Source organism: Phocoena sinus, chromosome 10 (assembly GCF_008692025.1).
Source record: "Phocoena sinus isolate mPhoSin1 chromosome 10, mPhoSin1.pri, whole genome shotgun sequence".
NCBI lineage: Eukaryota > Metazoa > Chordata > Mammalia > Artiodactyla > Phocoenidae > Phocoena > Phocoena sinus.
The window spans coordinates 51,823,117-51,844,246 of NC_045772.1; the positions used below are offsets into that span (position 1 = coordinate 51,823,117).

At 36.1% G+C, this 21,130-nt stretch overlaps 1 protein-coding gene across 3 annotated transcripts in view; it reads right to left on the reverse strand.

Moving 5' to 3' along the window:
• Positions 1–21,130, reverse strand: part of MSRB3 (methionine sulfoxide reductase B3) — a 166,013-nt gene that overhangs the window by 105,940 nt on the left and 38,943 nt on the right. For 2 of the 3 annotated variants that reach the window (XM_032647041.1, XM_032647042.1), the window contains exons 3-4: positions 9,595–9,703; positions 7,894–7,971 (exon numbers count right to left, since the gene is read on the reverse strand). In XM_032647041.1, the coding sequence (XP_032502932.1) occupies positions 7,894–7,971; positions 9,595–9,703 (187 nt within the window). Of the gene's footprint in view, positions 1–7,893; positions 7,972–9,594; positions 9,704–20,197; positions 20,235–21,130 lie in introns of all 3 variants that reach the window. The other variant, XR_004351935.1, reaches the window with a different exon arrangement.

Here is a 21,130-nt window from a genome sequence, read left to right on the forward strand (position 1 = left end):
GGATAAAACGTGTACATTATTTTTTATAAGCTGTCTTTAAATAATTTCAAAGTCTGTTAATAGTGAAAATTAATAGTGAAAATAAAGTGACATTCCAATTTTAATAACTAGAATCCAGCCCATGAATCCAGCTGCTGCCCTACTTGAATAACATGTTCATTGATTTTCTGATGCATGTTTATACAAACAAGATAAATTTACATGAATTATAGTTTAAAAAAATTTGCCTATTTTGTTTCCTAATTTATTCTATCCATTCTAATTCACTAAGAAAAATCTAAGTTATTTCTGTCTACATCTGAAAATTTAACTAAAGAACTAGGATTGTAGTTTAGGAAATACAAGGCAAGATTGCTCTTTCCCCACTTTTCTTCCCCCCAAACACACACATATATATACACAAATACTCATATACCCGGTTTCAACTATCCAGGGATTTTATGTGTAGTTATTGCTTCAATTTTTCTATATGTGGGTATATAGTTTTTATTTAGGGAAATGCAGTTATAATTATCTTTGCATACTGTTAAAACTTTGAATCATGCCTTACTATATATAGTTTTCCAGTTTCTCAAAATGGAGTTGTTCCTTCCTTTATTTTATGCTATGTTTTTATACTATTTATGTTTTTCTTTTGTTTCTTTTTTCTGATGGTTTAATGAGTCAGGCACTAACAATGTTTTTCGCTCCCTATCTTTGCCAGTAGCTCCAGGAAGTACTTTTCTTTCAATCTAGCTGTTGTCTCGCCCTGAGCTTTCAGATGAAATGAAGACAGAAAAGTACCTCCCTACGTTACAGATTCTTTTCCTATAAATCACTGTATGTGGGGACAGGACAGGAAGGTCAATGGAATGAGAGAAGTCAATTTTGTACACTCTTCAAAGTAATATATGAGTTATTTAGATATAACAAAAGCTTAAGTCACTATTCAGAAATCTAGTTCATTTCATAATGGTTTCATTATACTGAAAAGCTTACTTTTTTATGGATTTAAAATGAGGTGAAGGGCAATTCAGCTCTTTTAAATTCAAGTTAAATGTACTTTGTTAAAGGTTAAGAAACATTTGCTAGAATTATGAGCAATTTCCAGCTGGTGTTCCATAAAAAGAAAGCTTGAAGTTAAGTTCATGTTACTCTCCCTAGTAGAATTCCATAGTGACTGGAATGGTTTATGAGTAACTATCATGTGGATAGGGAAAGGGTTGGAAAAACAGGATTTGAATAGAAAGTAAGGATGGAAAACTCCATCTCTCCCTCCCCCTTCTCCTCCCCTTCCCTGCTTTCACGTCTGCCCACCTCCAACACACACACACACACACACACACACACACACACACACACACACACAAACAAAACAAAACCAAAAAAATCCCCACTATACCAGAAGGGGAAAAGCTTATGTTGAAAGTCTCCTTTAGTGGTAAATGGAACAGTATAGTTGAGTAAATTGTGTGTGGCATTGAACTGGAATTTCTTCAGTGAAAGGGCTTATGTTCTTAAAGAGCTGAAAAAGGGCTTAAATTTTCTAGTAGCCTGGAATAAGACTGCACAGGAGGCGCATGTGAAATGCAGCATGTGTTAATAGTTTTGCAGCAGAGTCCCATTTGAAACGTAGCAACACAGCTGGAGCAGTGACTCATCACACTAACATCTACTGTTAACAGTCAGACTCTCTCTAGTAAAGCCTGCACTTTCTCACATTACAAGGAGCTTCTTAGGCTGTTGTGATAGTATGATACGTTCCCCAAACTTGGTCAGGCCCACTTGAACTTAACATTGTTGAATACCTGCCATATACTAGGCATTTTTCTGCATTTAGTTCTTAACACCTGTTTGGTTTTATTTTCCCCATTTTATAGGTGATGAATTTGAGGTCACACATCTGGGCTAATATTCAACTGGTTCCACCAGTTGCTTTTAGCCTGTGCTTGTTTTGACTGTTTGATAAAAATGAAGATACAAAGAAATTTCAAGGTAGAAGGAAAGACATTTAAGATAGCTCATGTCAGGTGGCCTCAATTTTCTCAGAAAAGTAGGGAGAGAATTCAAAAAAAAAGTGGTAAAAATTTGGAACACAGCTACTTGAGAAAATGCAATGGGGGGTTAATAGTGAAAATAAAGTGACATTCCAATTTTAATAACTAGAATCCAGCCCATGAATCCAGCTGCTGCCCTACTTTGCAGATGTTGCATGGCCTGATGGTTTCCTGAATACTGGCTACATCTTCCTGTCAGGATTCCAAGGGACTTCCCCAAGGATAACAACCAGCCTGAAGCTGAGTTTTTCTTAATGATCTACCATGATGGATCTATTTACTTTTGGTTCAGCCCTCCCTAGACTGGAATGGTCTTCAATTGTCAACTTAAATATTTACTATGACAAAGGCAAATTTTTTAAGGAATTGAGGTGTGTGTGTCTGTGTGTTCCATTTGTTCCAATTATGCTGAGTAAAATAACCAGATTCGAGTGACCAAAACAAAATATTAAAACTTTATTTTCTTATAATTATTTAACTTTATTCTTTTCTAAAAGTTTGAGTATTGCCATTTTAAATCCATTTGTATACTGTCTGTTTTTCACAAGACAATTATCCTCTCAGTTTCTTCATCTATAAAATGTGTTGTTGTGAAGATGAAAGGAGTTCATATATATAAAGCACTTAGAACCATGCCTGGCAAGAGGTAAGTGCTATGTAAGTATTAGCTCTTGATTATTATTATTATTACCATTATTATTATCATCACCCTCATTAGTGAACCTGTGTAAAATGAGCTATTAATTCAGTGCAAGGCCTTATTAGTAAATGTATAGAAAATAAAAACTATCCTACGTGGTTCTGGAAAGTCTTAAAATTATCAGGAGCTGATCACACATGGATGACATTGAGGTTTATCAGCTAACAAGGAAAAAAGTTCCCACTGAAGCTGTAAAAGCCCTATTCCCTTCTCTTTTCAGCTCCAGAAATCTATCTTGTGAACTGTTACAGCTTAATTCCCATTTTCATCATGCTTTTGTCTTATTCAAAGTCTCTCCACAACCTGTCTCACAAAGTTCAGACATGCATCTGATCAACAAACAAATATTTAGTGATTATTACATGCCAGGGACTAGAGGTATAAATACGACTAAGGCACGGCCTTGCAATTGTGGAGTTTACTTGCTAGTGGACAAACAGGCACATAAACAGATAATTACAGAACACAGCAGAAAATGCAATGATGGAAGTGCATACAAGGTGCTATGGGAACAGAGATGAAGGACACTAGAGTTCAACCCGGAAGTTTCAGATAGGGCTTCCTGGAGAAAAGGATGCCAAGGCTTAAAGAATTTCAAGCAGAAACTTAAGTGTCTTCTCTGGGATCCCAGGGCTTCCTTACTTGGTCCTTTTTAACCCTCCAGCCATTTCTCCATTCCTCCCAACATACCTTACCTCCCCACTCCTATTGGACCAATCTCATCATTATGTCCTTGAAAAATCCAGTTTTGATCCTATCTCTAATTCCTCGTCTCATATGGCATTTTCTATCAGATATTCTCTGCCTGGTAAAGTGTGTTCTCCTCTCCTCCATGAAAACAGGCCCTACTTTGATGCAGTCGTATACATTCCTATTACTTATGAAAGCATATCAAACAGTCATATTCAGATAGACTTTAATGTTATTTTTCCACACTCTGTAACTGTTTATTGTGTTTTTCTTATCACTCCAACAAAACTATAAGCACCTTAAGGAAAAAAATAGTTCATAAGTTTATTTTGTTTCACAACACCTGGCAAAGGGTCAGCCAGAGCAAAGTACAAGATGTCAAAAATACTTACTGAATTAGATTGTTTCACCAATGCCTTTTCTGGTTTATCTGATGTTCAACAAATTCATTTTATGAAAGTTTAGAAGTTCAGATAACCAGAGGAGAGAACATTCTTACTTCTGTCAGTTAATTTACTAACTGAAAGTCAGTAGTAGTATATGAGAAATAAACTAGCTTGGTAGAATTTGTGAATGTAAAGAAAATGTGAACCATGGAATAAATTACACATTTGGTTTATAAAGCAGCCTGTGAATAAGGTTCTTGTACTTGGTAAGCAGTAAAAAAGCAGTATATTGTTGAGAGGGAGTGTATTTAGGGTAGAGTACAAGTTTGAATGGTCTTTTTTGTAAGGAAGTATTATATATACATATATATATCAGTCAAGTAAATGATGAGAATTACACATATATGTGAATGCTGCACGCATGCACACACACACACAGAGTGTCAATAAGATAACAGGAATAGCAGTTGGGAAAACAACCTTTTCATAGCGCTAATGATGGGCATTTTTAAACTCAGCACTTCCTTCTTATTTCTTTTTATTTCTTATCTGTTTCCCTCCCACTGTTATTTCTCACATTGTTCCTCTATGTAGTCTTTTCCACCTCACTCCCTCCTCTCTAACAAACAAACACTCCACACACTTTCTCATTCACACTCACACTCACACACACACACACACACACACACGCACCTCAATTGTTTCCTACACTTTGTGTTCAAAGTACGAAACCAGCTATCTCCAGAGGGTGTCTGATAGTGCTGCCATTAATACACTAGACTACTGAGCGGTTTTCAAACTTTTGCTCACGAACCCCTAAAAGAATTTTGAAAACAAAACAGAGAGACTTTGTGCCAGTTACCAATTTATTTATTGCCTCTCACCTCTAAATCCATCTTCCTTGCCTGCTCTGCTAAAATGGATCTGGGACCTTTAAATATTTTTTTCTTTGTCAGCTAACATGATATTAAACCTTGTCAGTAGAGGGCACAGGAGAAGGATTGCAGGAGAAAGAGGTTCTTCCTTCCTGGTTTCAGTATGCTTTCTCAACAGGCTCCTGCAGAGCCCGTGGCTTTCCTAGCATCTGGCTCACGCAGTGCATGCAGATTCTCTATTTGCAGGCCCTTGCAACGTGGGCGGCTTCCCCAGCACCCAGCTCCTTAGCATGCGCAGCCTCTCCAGCCCCCAGCCCTTTTCACTGCTTCTCAGGTGACAGGCTCCTGGCTTCTCTGGAGCGCACAGGAGTGAGCAGTACCTGGTGGCCAGCAGCCTCCCCTGGCACTTCCCTCAGGTAGTTTTGTAGTGGAGCACTCCCAGGGAGACACCTCCCAGCAAAGAGCTTTCCCCAGCACCCCAGAGGGGAGGTTTCTAGCAAATTCCAGAAGGCAGATTTCCAGAAATTTACAACATCATGGCCCCAGTGACTCCTGTGCCATCAGCCCCAGAAAGGCTGGGGGCGGGTTGCAGGGAAAGCTCTTCCTTGGGCTCTATCTCAGCCCTAGGGGCCATGATAGCTTCCTATATTTGCTATCTTTGTCTTCTTTAGAATTTCTATTTACTTCTTACTAGCCAATCCCTCATCACCATAATCCTCTGTCACACACAGTAATTCTCTACATTAAACTTTCCTGTTCAAATTACTGTGTGGCTTCTGTATCCATATTGGGTGCTGACTGATACACCCTTCCTCATACATTTTAAAGTGACAGCTAAAATTTCTTATCAAAAATTTAAATAATTGAAAAAAGATAAATTACCTGGTGTTCTGTATATAGACATGCTTAAAATATATTTCTGTCAAAATCTTAGAGTGACATATCTAGATCAGTTAATGAACGGGAGAAGCCCACCATATAACCTAATTTGCAAAGGCAGTCCTCACCGTCCTGTCTATCAAGTAAATCAGACTTATTTCCTGTACACACACACACACACACACACACACACACAAAGACTTTCATTTAAAATTTTTGAATAAATATGTTGATACATGTTTTCATGACACACATCTCACTTAAGACTGGTAGAAAATGGATAGACGGACAACAGATGGAGAGACAGATAAGCAGACAGCTGGCAGGCAGACTGAGCCTTTCTCAGTTTTTTTTTTTTTTTTTTTTTGGCCTTGCTTTCATGGGTCTCTCCTTCAGAAGTAATGCCTTCCTGAACTGTCCTTTTGCTTGATGCCTTGAAGATTTTATCCTGTGACAACAAGTCATAGTAATATTTGGGATGGGTGGAAGGTATGATATCTTTTGTGAAGTGGGAGAAGGGCGACTATGACAGAGGAGATTGGAAGGAAGAGGTGGCCGACTACAGACTCTCTCAGATACAGACAGCAGTTTCAGGAAAGTGTATTGTATAGTGGTTAAGGACCAGAAAATTGCTTCCCTCAAAACTGTCCATGCCCTGTGGCCCCATGCCCTGTGGCCACCCAGGGCACAAGTTCTCCAGTACTAAGAAAGCAGCACCAGGACAAAGAATACTGTATTCTACAATTAAGGCCAAAGCAGGGATATTGTTCCCCCTAGAAATGACAAGAAACCAAGTATGGAGAAGCACACTTTTTTTTTTTTTAAATATAGAATAAAAAATATTAAACTACATTCCTTAAAAACTTAGAAAACAAAAGCTTTCCTTACAAGAATGCTAAAGTTTCCTTTAGAGTCAATATCACATCAAATATGAAATCCTGAACCCCAGCAGCACCTATGTTTGGATAAGGGTCTTGCTTTTACTATTTGTGACTCAAGATGTCACATGGGTTAAATCCTTCATTTACAGTGGTTCTGTTTCTTATTTAAAACAGTAAGTTTTCCTTAGATCCACTACTTTACTGAATCACATAATAGGGAAAGAAATGAAGAATCTTAAACAAAAAGCAAAGGAGATGTGGCCAGTTTTTACCATTTGGGATATTAACAAGTTTAACATGGCTCAGCAACTATCTTAAGTGTTATATCAACTATTATGACACAAACTAAAGGTGTTGAAATATAAAGACGTGTGTTTTCTGAGAGGAAATGGGTGACAATTTGAAGGGCTGGTTTTTTTAACAGAAAGAATAAATACGTAAGAATTCAGAACAGATTCTCAACCAACACTAATGTGCAATAAGGTTTATGCAAGTTAAGAAAGGTTTTAAACTTAAAAAAATTTTTTTTCAAGGAAACTACTGTTTCCTGTTATTTCTGGGAAATCTGTAAATGCTAGTGTTTTCAAAAGGAAACATTTGTGGAGAGATGTTAAGTATGTTTTACTTGCTACACATATCAGATTCTTGTTTGTTCATTTCCCCTAAGAAGTCTGTAATTCTGTTTTAAATAAATGACATTTACTCTCAATTAAGGTTTCTTTCTTTTTATTCCCCCAAATCAGCATCCCTATGGGAAGTACAGGGCTTCTAGGATTTTCTCCACCTACATAAATAAATTTTTAGTAAAGAGCTTTCTTTCTTGATTAAGATCCATAATCTCCAGAATACAACTATTCTGTTGAAAAAGTCTATGTACTGGCCTGTTTTATAGTAAACTATTGGGATCTTTAAAACAAAGATTCTGGATTAATGCAAAACTCAGAGTATGTAATTTACTTATATATGCATAAGTATCGATTATATTTCCCATTTTGTTTTCAATACAGCTATTGCCCTTCATTGCAGAAGTATGAATAATCAACTTGGTGGATACTATTCAATCTGAAAGATGTACACAGAGAACTTCCATCATGGCCAAATAAATAAATTTAGGGCCATCACTTGATGACAGAAAAATCAATAAATACATAGACATTTCTACGTTCACCAAAATCTCTTTTATAGCTCTGCTAAGCACCATGGTTACTAAGATGAACAAGTTAACGTTAGGTATTTTAAAGATCCAAACAATGAGAAATCAGCCAGTCTACCAAACTGGTAGTTTATCATGAAAGTCAATAATTACTTTTGTTTTGGTGGGGGGGGGGAATAGAAAAATTAGAAAAAAGAAAATTTAGTAATGGAAAGATTCTAATGTGAACAGACAATACCAAGTTTGTTGCCATCTGTGATTTGTCCATATCCATAGGTTTTTAACATACTTACTTGAACAATGGAGTTCCACAAACAACACATTTATATATTCCAGGATCTTTGTGATGTGTATATTCTCCTTCGAAGGCACTGATACACAATAAACAGAGCATAAAAAAATTTAATTAAACAAGTTAGCATTATTTCTTATAGAACTTATTTGCTTAAAATACATTTTTCTAAGAAAACTCTCAAGGGCTTTTTGTCCTAAAATGAGAATAGACCAAACATATGGAAATCTGAACATTACTAATACATTTCAAATCTGTATAATAAAATGTGCATATAACAACTCCAAACTACTGTGGGTTAAATTTTTTAAAAAATCAGGCCATCTAGTTATGTAATGCTTAGAAAACTTTTTTTCCTATTAAAAAAAAAAAAAAGCCTGTAGTTCAGATTCACAGAAAAAAACATTATTACATAAGATTTCTGCTACTCTACAGTGTCCAAGAGTATATACCAGAAAATGCAGAAGGGTCCAACACTTCCAGTGGAAGGAGTCTTATTTTTTGGTTTGAAAAGGAATATTGCAGCTTTAAGGGAATATTTTTCTAAGTTAACAATCTTAAAGGCTAGGAGGTCATTCAGCTAATACAAATCAGCTGTGCTAGCCCAACAAAAAGTCTGTGCTCTGCAGCTTGTTTTTATTATCCTTTCACCCTCTTTATGAGGTCCAATTTTTTTATAAACAGAATTTTTAAGAATGACCTAATCTCTAGTTGTTTGTGTGCATTAAATCATTTTGCTAGTCATGTACACAACAGGACGGGTAGATGACTTGGACCAAGACCGAAGTCCATCGCTAACTCATCGTGCAGTAAAGGTATACGTTGTCAGAGATTCAGCATTTGGTGAATTCAGTAAACAGTATATACTGTGACAGGAAGACAGTGTTGCCTATTAACAAAGACCCCACGTGTGGTAAAGAGCTCTTTCAGTTCATGAATGAAAACAAGAAGTTACATCATTAATAAATTTGGATCAGAGGTAAGTTACAGCCTTATGCCAAGCTCCATGGTATAAATTAGACAACAAAATGGTTGGACTTTGGCAAGTTACCTTTGAGCTGGAATCAGCTGAGAGAGACTTTATTCACTACAAACAGTCTTGGAAGTGAACAAACTCTTTTTTCAGGACTTAGGGCAAACTTCCAAGGACCAAAGCCATGTGAGGGCAGTTATTGAAAATTTTTGACATTCCAACCACAAATGAGCCAATAAATACTTTCTCCACATGTGCTTCAAAAAGAAATTGGAGTGGGGTAGAAAGGAACTAAATTATGCTACCTTCTTTTTGCAGCCAAAACGTCTATACTTACAATGGCCACCTTCAAATTTTCAGTATCCTGGCAAAGTGCCATGTCCCTCATGGTTTTGCTTACTCTGATGTCTTCCCAAAAAATGTACCTAAATCGCTATTACTTCCACACATTTTGTAGTAAACTAGAAACAGGCCCTTAACAAAAGCCTTGTGACTTTACAAAAGATAGAGTGTTCATTAAATGGGAGAAAGAATAAATAAAACTTAGTCTTAATCTAAGCAATACCATTTTCAACCTTTTCAAGGATACTAATTTGTAGACTTTAGCAAATAAGTATAGAATCCTTTAAATTAAGTGGCAAGGAAGAGGATTCAAAGGTGGGGCAGGGGGATAAGGAGAATGAAGAAAACTAGCTCTTGCTTAATGGCGTTTTCGTAAGCTCGCCTTACCTTTCGGTCCCTTTCTCCTGAGTGACATGGTACTGCTGGGGTGTCAGCCGCTTCCTCAGTTCCTGCTGGGAAAAGACCACCTTACAGCTCTTTTTATCCCTACATGACCCTGGAAAGAGAGAGGATGTGGGAGAAGGAGGACTTTTAGCTTGGATCCTAAGTAACTGCTTTGGCTGGCCATCACAGCACAGCTTCTGCAGTCACTTGTCAATGACCAGGTCAGTCCCTAACACAGTAGACAAACTTACCTGAACTGCAGCTGCCTATTTCTCTCAGTTTAAAAAGAATGGGACTCAAGATTCAGGTGATTCCACTGGAGCACTGACAATGTGCTATAGCCAAAGCTGCTGGCAGGCAACAGTAAAAACCCATTGAACATTCACAAGGTGGGGATACATCCTTTACGTCTCCCAGTACCTTGAATTTCTTTTTTTTTCAAATGAATTCAAAAAGCATAACTCTATTTATAAGCATTTATGCTGTATATATAAGAGGATGGGCATATTATATTAAACAATAACTCTCCATTCGTTTATTAGAATAGCCCGAAACCTTCCTCATTCAATTTCCAACCTGGGTGATTTAAATACTATCCTATTTGTTTATTGAACCCTAAAGATGTATCTTTCCACAGCTAGGAATTCTCTGTGATTCTGTCAGAGGCTTCACTAGGTTCTGAAGAGTCCTTAAAAACAAATATCTCTTGCAAGACTGTATCTTACCGTGCTTAAACGGGCAGCAAGAAACATTTAATAGACTGCAGGAGAAGGCATTTACACTAATGCAGAATCAAGAAGTTCCAAAGAAAGAGTGAGAAAAATAGGGAGGGAGGAAAGACAAAGAAAAGCAAAAGTGAATGTGATTTTATTTAGAGACCTACATTTTTCTTTTTATAAAGTATACTTAGGAAGACTTCACTGGCTAAATATATTTGAATGGTAAAATAATTTTAATTAGATTCTAATAACAATGTTAACTTTTACTTCAACTTATACAGACCGCAATAAAACGTCCAGACAATACCCGCTTATATGGGGTATTTTGTCTTACCTGAACAAATGACTGAAAAGAAATACAGTCGGCCCTCTGTATCCACAGATTCCACATCTATGGATTCAACCAAACACGATGGAAAATATTCCCCCCCCCCCAAATTCCAGAAAGTTCCAAAAAGCAAACCTTGAATTTGCCATGCTAAGGCAACTATTTATATAGCATTTACATTGTGTTAGGTATTATAAGTAATCTAGAGATGATTTAAAGTATAAGGGAGGATGTGCATAGGTTATATGTAAATACTACACCATTTTATATAAGGGCCCTGAGCATCCTCAGATTTTGGTATCTGCAGGGGGTCAGGAACCAATCCCCCATGAGTACCACGGGATGATCAATAACTCCAGACACGGCAACCCTTACTCACTGCAGTAAAATTGCTTTTCTTTGCTTTTCCATCACAGTGCGAAAGAGGGACGCAGATGTCACCACATGCAAAAATTTCCTACCATGTTACGAAATTACTGAAAGAAAGCTTGCTCAGTTCCCCAAATATTAAACTCAATTTGTTTTGAAACATAAAAGAAATATGATTTAGGAATAGAAATGCTTTCTACTTCTTTTACTTTTAAGGCACCTAATGTCATAGTATACGAGATCACTGAAATTAAAACAGGAGAAACTTAACTAACCACTGACTCTGATTGTGGGACTGAAGAAGGATATCAGCTTCCAGAATCAGGGCCACCAAGATAGAGTGGTTGATTCTCTATGAGAAAATATGGAGGCAGCAAAAGAGCAAACCAGAGCCAAACGGCAAAACACACCTTTGAGTAGGCCTGTGGGTTGTCAAATAGCGCCTCTTCTGACCTTCCACAAAGGATGTTGGCCCTGCTCTGGCCTGAAAAGATCCACAGGAACAGCTGGCAAATCACACTAATGGCATGTTGGTCTCTCATCTCACTGAACCCCATATTACACTAGGCTTTATGCAAATGCCTACTACTTACACTTTTAATATTTTCTAAGAGATAGAAATGTTTCCCTGAGAAATGTTTGTCCTGTCAGAACAAGCCTCTCCACAACTTGAATGCAGAACTGGCTGTGATAGGTGAGTCTCTGCTCAATTTGCTATAGACGTCTTAAAAAGTAACTTTTTGTTTTTATTGCTTTGTATGTTGAAAGGGTTGTATCTTTGTGGATTTTATCCCCCAAAATTCATTAATTGTAAATCTAACATGACAGAATAACTTGGTTAAAATTATTCTTTCCAATGGCACAGATAATTAAAATCTATACAATTAGAATTAAACAATTCTGTCTAAAATATTTTTGTTAATATACGTTCATTCATACAAAAAGGCCAATTGTGTTCCCAAAGTTGAGAGAACTAAGCTACCCATCTGTATGTCATTTAGTACAAGAGAAGCAACTGCAGGTTTAAATTACATGGTATTGGATTGCAATTTCCTAACATTGGATGCTTTTCTGCTTTTTTACCTTGAGTCATTTACTAAGGAGTGTTCATAAAAAGTAGCTTAAAGCACAGATGCTTGCAAATCGTTTAGGCAAAGATGTTTCTCTCTTTTTCATTCTCCCTCTCTCAAAAATCTCTCTTTTCTGAAGAAAAAGAATAAAACTGTTGGTCAGTATTGACGAACCATGTCAAGGATTTGTACAAGGAAAAAAGGTAAAATTGAAAACATCTGATTGAAGTAAATAAGACAAACATAAAAGCTTCACTGGTGAATGAAGGGTATTGAAAAAACTTTATTTCATAGATTAGAAATTACTTTTGATCTAAACATTCTTAAAAACAGATTGTTTTCTACTATGAACCATCTCATTAGCTGTGCTACAGAGACCTCGTTTTAATGGCAAGCTTTGAAAGAGTGCTGCTGTACTCTTTTGTTAGTCTCCGTCTTATTTGTAAGGGGGATAAAGATTTCATTCCAGCTTTCTTTGTTTGTCTTTCAAGAACCACTAAAGCAGTATTCACACAAATTTTGTAGGAATGTGCCCTATGTCATAGCCTACAAATTATTTGGTTTTGGTGCACTTAAAGGTCATCTTCCAAATTAGCAAAATTTTCCTACATCCTGGCTTTTCAACCTTAAATATAAATATTGTTTCCTAACTGTAAGTGAGGTTTGTTCTTTAAGAAATGCTAGTGTTTATTTAAAGTTGTCAAACTTTGTACATTTTTATTCTTTGGTCATACTATGTTCTCAAAATAATTAGGCTTTTAAAGTGTACCTAATAGCAAAAGGAAGTATATGTGGACTAGAAACAACCATTGTGATTTAATACTAAACAATGAAAAGTTAGTCAGATTTTAATAAATTTCTTGCCACATAGTTTAATAATAATACACTTCCTGGACAATTGAAAGCTGTACTATTACATTAGCTCTCCTAGCATCATAACCAAAAACTGGCATATATAAACACAGAAAGGCTTCACTTTTGTCTCTAATTTCCCTTTTCCCTATCAGACTCACTTTTCTAAAGTCATGTGGTGCCACTGTTAATTTCAAAGAAATCATTTCATTTTGAAATTCTAGAATAATTCATTGGATGGTTTCCCTTTACTATCTTCACTTAGGTACTGTAATTTTCTTATTACACAGGGTAATTTAACATTAGTATTATATGACATCTGTTCAATGACCCCTAAATTGGCTTAGAAGTATGTTAGGGAAAGATTTTTTCCTTTATTTAAATGGTTAATAGAGTACTTCGAAGCCACAAGTGAGCATATGTGTATACACACGCAACACAAAGCATATTTGAGAGGGTAATATTGCCACTTTGGTATCTAATCATAACACCATTCCATACAGAGTAACTTTGGTATATATCAGACCCACCTTGAACCCTATCCAAGGGCATTTATTTGCTAAAATATGCCCAAAGTCTCTTTTTATATCAAAGCTTGTTCCATATTGTTGCCTCAAAGCCAGTATTGTCTTGAATTAGAGTTCACTTTCTGCCTTGCCTGCTTCCTAGTCACGTGACCTCAGACAAATGGGTCTCTCTATGTGCTACCACCCTCAGAGGTCTGCTATAAGGATCATAGCAATTAGCACTTAACAAACACTGTCTAAACAAATGCAGTATTATATTATCATTTTGATTACAGTGAATTCTGAAGTTAAAACTGTATTTTAAAAGGTAACCAGATCAGGTATTTCAGTGTGTTGCAATATTTTATTGGTAATTATTTTTCCATAATAATTCCCTTAGAACAGTATTTTCCTCACAAGTTACCTTTAAAAATGATTAAAATGAGAATTGAAAGAAGAGAAGAAAATTAAAATTTGAGTGCCTACTATGTGCCAGGCACGTTTCTAGGCACTTTCATGTAACTACATTTAATCCTCTCAATAATTCTAGGAGGTAAATGTCATACCCATTTTACAGATACAGAAACTGAGGCTCAGAGAGGTTATAACATAACTTACTAAGGACAAGCAGCAAATAGATATACTGACTCAAATCCCAGGCTATCTGACTGCAATGCCCATGGAAAAATTATGCTACAAATTTCTTCTTTCTTCTTAAATTATGCAATAACTTTCAGCTTGAAAACTATCACTAACAACTTAAGATAATAAGAGAGAAAAGTAATAATCGCTACAGTACATCCAGAAAAGTAAAAACATTTGTCTATTAGCCAATGTCTGTATTCTCTGTGTTCATTCCTTCAGCACAGGGTCAGTGACAAGGTTCAAACGGGATTCTCACAAAGTCTATAAAACGTTGAAAGGCTTTTTAAAGTCCTGTTTAGAAGTAAATCAAATCTGTTAACTAAATCTTAGAGCACTTTTAAGTCATAAATCTTATATTTCAGTGCAAAAAATCAAAACAAAACAAAATCCAAAGATCCCATAACTTTAATTTTGGTCCTAGGATCAGAAAAAATGAAACTATTAAATATCTTCCCAAAATAAGAAGTGAATAAGAGATAAGACTATCTTGTTTTGCTTTGAATTAACTAGGTTAAAACAGTAAAGTTCATGTTGAAATATCTTGCTACTATATTTAAAAATGGTGTATTTTAATTTTCACTATAAATTATAATTTTCAGTTGGTTATTAGTCTGTCAGACTGGGAAATTAAAGAAACTTTTATCCCAGATGTAGTAGTGTTAGGAATTTCTAAATAAGTGGGCATTTATAAAAACCAAATCTAGTCCATTTTTATAACAGAATATAAAATTATATGCCATGAACCATTTTTCTCTTGTGTTTTGCACTCTAGTAATTTAATAAAGGCTTTAAGAAAAAAATGCAAAGCACAAGAAAGAAAAGCTCCATGCTTGTAGAAGCATGCTCAATTTTTCTGATTTTTTTCTCTCAACGTAGACCTATACAGGGAAAACATTCCTGAGATTAACATACAATCTAAGATGCCATGCCACTCTGGCTTCAGTCCTCTGCTTTCCATGCAACTAGGGCTGTAGGACTTTCTTTTTTTTTTTTTTTTTTTTTTTTTTATGCGTTACGCGGGCCTCTCACTGTTGTGGCCTCTCCCGTTGCGGAGGACAGGCTCCGGACGCGCAGGCTCAGCGGCCATGGCTCACGGGCCCAGCCGCTCCGCGGCATGTGGGATCCTCCCAGACCGGGGCACGAACCCGTGTCCCCTGCATCGGCAGGCGGACTCTCAACCACTGCGCCACCAGGGAAGCCCCAGGACTTTCTTTGAGGACCACTGATCTGACATTTTTCTTACTGGTTTTTTAAGTCATCAAAAATGTTGAGTGTTTACAGAGTGCCAGGCACTGTGCTAAAAAATACTCATTCATTCATTCAATATTACTTACTGAGCACCTACTATACGCTGGCATTATTCTAAGTACTTAAGATATATCTGTGAACAAAATAAAGATCCTACATTCATGGAGCTCCCATTCCAGCGGGGGTAGGGGAAGACAGATAAAACACAGTGAAAATAAGTAAGAAAACTATATAGCCTCTTAGAAGGTGATAAGTATACAGGATGGAAAAAAAGCAAAACTGAGCAGGGCAAAGAAGACTGGGAGTGCTAGAAGTAAGGGCTGTAACCTTAAATAGAGTGGTCAAGGTAAGACTCAGGGATGTGACTTTTGAGCACCGCCCTGCCTTAAGGAGGAGAGGAAGTTGACTATGCTGCTATCGGAAAGGAGAGCTTTCTGAACACCCAGTGGAAATGGCCAATGCAAGAGATGAATACACTGAAAAGTTCATACTCCAGTGGTAGAGATGGAGACAAGTAATTGCAACGCAAGTACTAAAACCTGAATATGAATGGAGTAGGTAAACAACAAAAAAAGAATATGCTTTTACATCTGGAAATTTACAATTGCATATCTTAGTACAGACATTGTCTGACATTACCTTCCTTCCTTCCTAGTGAAATCCTTTAAGCCAAGTGGTATACTCAAAATAGCTCTCAGAGAGTACTTGGCTGAATGATGAACACAGAATTAGACATGCGGTCTCTGCTAATTTGCTCTATGTATTTAATGTCATCCCTTTCAGACTATAGATCATCATTCCCAACCTGGAGCTATGTGTAAGATACTCAACAGACATTCTTTGGTGATGAATTTTTGATAGGCCTAGAGAGCAAAATCCTTTGGCCAAACAATGTTTTTACCCTTCGGAGACAGTTCAATAACTCCCTGCTTCAGGTGGTAGCAGGGAACATCCATAACTAAAGAAAGTATAAAATTAGTACCTCAACTTAGTTTCCATTTTTTAAAAACATTCTTGATTTTTACATTTAGGTTCAGTTTAATTTCATCTGTCCTCTAAGTCCTAAATATAACACAAAAGGAAAACAAAAAACAAAAACTCTAGATCTTAGGAATCAGAAAGCAGACAATTGTTTCTTTTTAAGGTAAGGATTTGTTTTCCTTTCTATATGTGAGAAAAATCATATCTTTATTTCTCATAGTAATAATCACATTTAATGCCTTCTTGCTGTTTTTCTATTACTTCATATAAGACAGTTCTACAGAGCAGTTTCAGTTATATTCTATTGATGCATGCACAGAGTTCTAATTAACATTAATGGACGTATAAGCATGCCACGGCAACACACCATTTTAAACTTCTTGAATTAAACAAGACCATATGGTTTAGTGGTGCATAGTTGAATGATAAAATTGGCCTTCTGGTTTCCATACTGAAGGTTTGAATAGATAAACTAAGAAAATATTTTCAAGGAAGTTTTCCTTCCAAGTCTACATATCCTGATAAATTCACCCCTACTCTGATCTTCCATCTGAATATCCTTAGTACTAGTGTATCTACCCTGCAGGGTACTATTTACATGAGCTAATATAATATATTGCAATTATTCTCAAATGTCGTCAGTTGCTTCTGCTTTATTTTCCCAGATTATAAATTCTTTGAAGACATAAACTGTTGAGCCTAATATTAATTCATACCTTCTACAACTATTTATTAAACATCTACAGTGAATTAAGAACTGTGATGTGTACTGGAAAGTTAAAAATGAATAAGTCAAGGTTTCTGCCTTAGGGGAGCACATACTGTAGCAGAAAAGATAAGAAAAACAATCAATACAATGTGCAGTCTTATAGTAAAAATATATGCAAAGTTTTGTGTAAAGGGAGTTAACAAAGAAGACATTAACACTCTTAAACTTTGCCCACCTACATTGACTAGGTCCAATTATAATTGGGATATGGAAAACTCACATTATTTGCAGAAACAGCATCTACAGGGTCACAGGGCCAGAGAAGATTCAAATAGGGGAGAGAACTCCATCCAGACAAGCTGATAGATGTAGTGTGGTCAGATATGTACAATGTCAAGGTGGTAATCAAAGAGTCTTTCATGTAAGTGGGATTAGCTAATTGAACAAAGCAAAATAGCCAAGATAAAATGTAGATTCTGATTTGGAAGAGGGAAAATTGGGCAGCTGATAAATAAGGCAGTTTTAAAATTAAAGGGGAAATATGCCAATGTTTTCTCACTGTAAGTCAATGGGAGTAAATGTATTTGCCACAGTATCTAAAGTCTATTAATATGATTTTAAATTCTAGCCTTTGATATTAAGTAATCTGTAAGGCTGCATGATTTTCTTGAGAGGTGACAACAGAGAGCTTTACCACTACATTCATCCGATGAGACACTCATCTGAATGAACTCTGTAAGACAGAAACCACATTTTACATTTCTTTTACTTGTGGGTTACAAATTTTTAATTGTTGAATACATGCGTGATAGTCATTTTATCAGCATTCTCTAAGGGTAGCAAATAAAACTAAAGAGTACTCATCAGTACTTCAAAATGTAATGCAAATACAAGAGCAATGACTTTCGTATTAATGTGGACCATAAAGACTAGAGTTTAGGGAAATATTTAAAATATGTCTTGATCCAAAAAAGCATTTTCTTACTTGCAAAGCATATGAGTAAAAAGAGAAGTTTTAAAGGCACTGCATTCATCAAGTGACAACAGTGGAAGAGAAAGTTACTTAACTTCAAGTCTATCTGATTGCATGTGAAATGTCTGACGAAGTTAGGGGATTCCCTGTTTTTAATTTTTTTTCCAGTATGGGTCTTCACTAGAACATCATAGCCAGTACAGAAAAAAAAATTTAAAAACAGACAGGCTCATTTCCATTCTACATTTCACATGCAATCAAAAAGACCTGCAAAAAATAGTTCTCTCTCCCATCCTCCCTCACCGCTTTGGGAGCACAGACTGAGGAGATGAGAGGTAACCACCCACAAAAAGGAAGGAAAGGAGCCCCCTCTTAGATTACCATGCAGAATTTTATTTCCATGTAACATCAAGTATGCTTTTGTTAGAAAGAAAATAAAACTTATGTTGTCTAAGAGCTCAGCTTTGTAAATTTCTAAAATTACATTATCACCCAAATCCAATTTAAAATCTAAATTAACTAAGCTCGATGGGCAGAAAATATGTCTGCAACTGCCACTCAGTGGACAGCTAAATCTGAGTCTAGCTATACATTCCCGAAAATCCAAGAGATTCTGGAGAAAAAAAAATTCAAAAAATTTACAGTTTTCTTTATCAGCCAGATAACTAGAGAAAAGGCATAAGACTTCTGAATTATTCAATATATCCTTGAGGGACTGGGGGATAATTTCGGTCATCTTTGCATCCCCAGCACCTCGCACTGTGCCCTAAGAAGAGTAGGCCCTAAATAAGTGTATGTTGTATTTAAATATTTATTCAACTCTCCATTTTAATTATTACTATTTAAATTTTCTTCCTAAAAGATGTTTTCTAAATGATGGCTCTGGCTATGTTTCTTAGAATTTAGTTTAAAAACTGCAACAGTAATATTTGCTTAATAAACCAGTGAAATTAAAAAAAATAAATGATGGATTAAAGTTTTTTCTTTATTACTACTCTGAATCCTTTATTACCTCTCTAGAGTTCCACTTTCAAATATTTTATTATGACTAATATTCCATTAATTCTCTGGATTTAAGACTATGAGATTACCTAATCCAGCATTCCCCAAAACATATCCTGTGAAACACTGGCTCTGAAAACAATGTTCACAAGTAGTTCCTCTTGAGGGGTGAGGAGAAGTTTCTATAGTCAAACCAGATCAGGAAAATCTAGGTTACATGGGTTTCCTAATAAAGACTTCTTACAGACTTTCTTAGGCTGATGTGCATTATTGAACATGTGGTATTTTGACGCACCATTATTTTATGCTCCACCAGAAAAGTAAAAAAGAGTTGTCAATCAAACCATGACACAATACTTTCTTATCAAAATAATTTTTAAGCTGCATCCTCATTACCAAGATGATGAAATGTAAAAACAGCTCATCTTAGAATTTATAAAACATGGTAGTATGCAAAGTTTCTCCATTTGATGACGGGATCAGTTTTACAGGGTATTAGTAGAATGAGTGTTCATAATTTGGGAACTGATGATCTTCTAGTCCAAAGCCCTCATGAGGAAACCAAGGCTCAAAGAAGTTATGTGACCTGGTCACACACCTGGTTAATGAGAGCAAGCTCCTCATTTGCAGCTTTCCTCATTTAATTCTCTCATTCAATATATTTCTCTCTTGAACCAATGCTTTGTTGTACATTAACATGCCCATCTTTCACTAACCCATGTGCCCACAGCCTGTTCTCACCCCTACACCACCATCCTCCCCTCCTACTACCTCCTGCTAATTATAATTACATCTACGCGTTCCTTCAATATCCTCCAGGAGGACTGTCATTACTTCAAATCCTAATCCAAGAAGCTAGTCAGCCATTCTGGGCAGAAAGAAGCACGATGCTTCTTACTTCTTCTACTCCTTCCTCCAATAGTAAAGCAAAGGAGGAAATGAAAAACACGAAGTATGTAACTCCCTCCATTCTATAGATAACAAAATTTGGACCCAGAGTGGCCATCTTTCTCAGAATGTGCATTCCTTAAGAACAGAGATCACATTACTTACTACGTGGCATTATTCTGATACATAAGATGCTGCTACTTGTTCATCACCATTCATTCATTCAACAAATACTTATTGAACACCTATTATGTGATAGACATAATTCTAGTTGCAAAGATGGAGTAGTCAACTAAACAGACAAAAAAATCTCTACCTTTCTGTAGCTCACTTTGCAGGAACCAAGGGTTTTCCTGTAATAGAAATAGATTTTGATGATCAAACCTATCAGCATTCCCAGACTTATTTGATGTTCCACCCCTGACTTTTTATATTTTTCCAGTTTATTCTCCCTTACAGACAGGGATTAAAGTAGCACAGAATAAATTTCTGGGAAATGTCAGATACTGTTAACACTTGAGGGTAATATCTATCAGTGAACGATTTGACAAGAGTGTATTTCATTCTAAGTTTACAGATGAGGAATAGGAATAAAGGGCACAAAACAGATTCTGGGGCCAGAAAGCAAGTTGGTGGTAAAAACAAACTAGTAAATGCAGATTATGCTTCCAGTCTCTTTCTTCATCAATACCAGTAACAGGACAGCAAGCTCTGAAACTTGCTGTGATGTTATTTAAAATTTGCACAAGAAATATTAAACTATTAATCAAAATGGAATATGCCACGAAGAGCATATTCTATGAGCGAACATGCATTTCTGTAACAAAACAAAATCTTAAAAACTATAGCTATAGAATTTTAGATTATCTTTGCTTGCTTAAAATTTAAGTAATCTAGCGAGTTAGATTAGCAGTCCATTCTTCACTTGCAATTACGTGGTTGAATACAATAAATATATCTAGTGTTGAAGGAAATGCTTACCATAGTAGTAACTAAGTAAATTTAAATTCTATAAATGTGTAGCTCTTAAAAATCACCTAAATAACGGATATCTTTGTCATCACATGGTGTGTGTGTATATATATACATATATATACGTATACACACACACACACACACACACACACACATGTATTTTGGCTGTGCACACAGCATACAGGATCTTAGTTTTCCGACCAGGGATTGAACCTGCACCCCCTACAGTGGAAGTATGGAGTCTTAACCACCGGACCCCCAGGGAAGTCCCCAT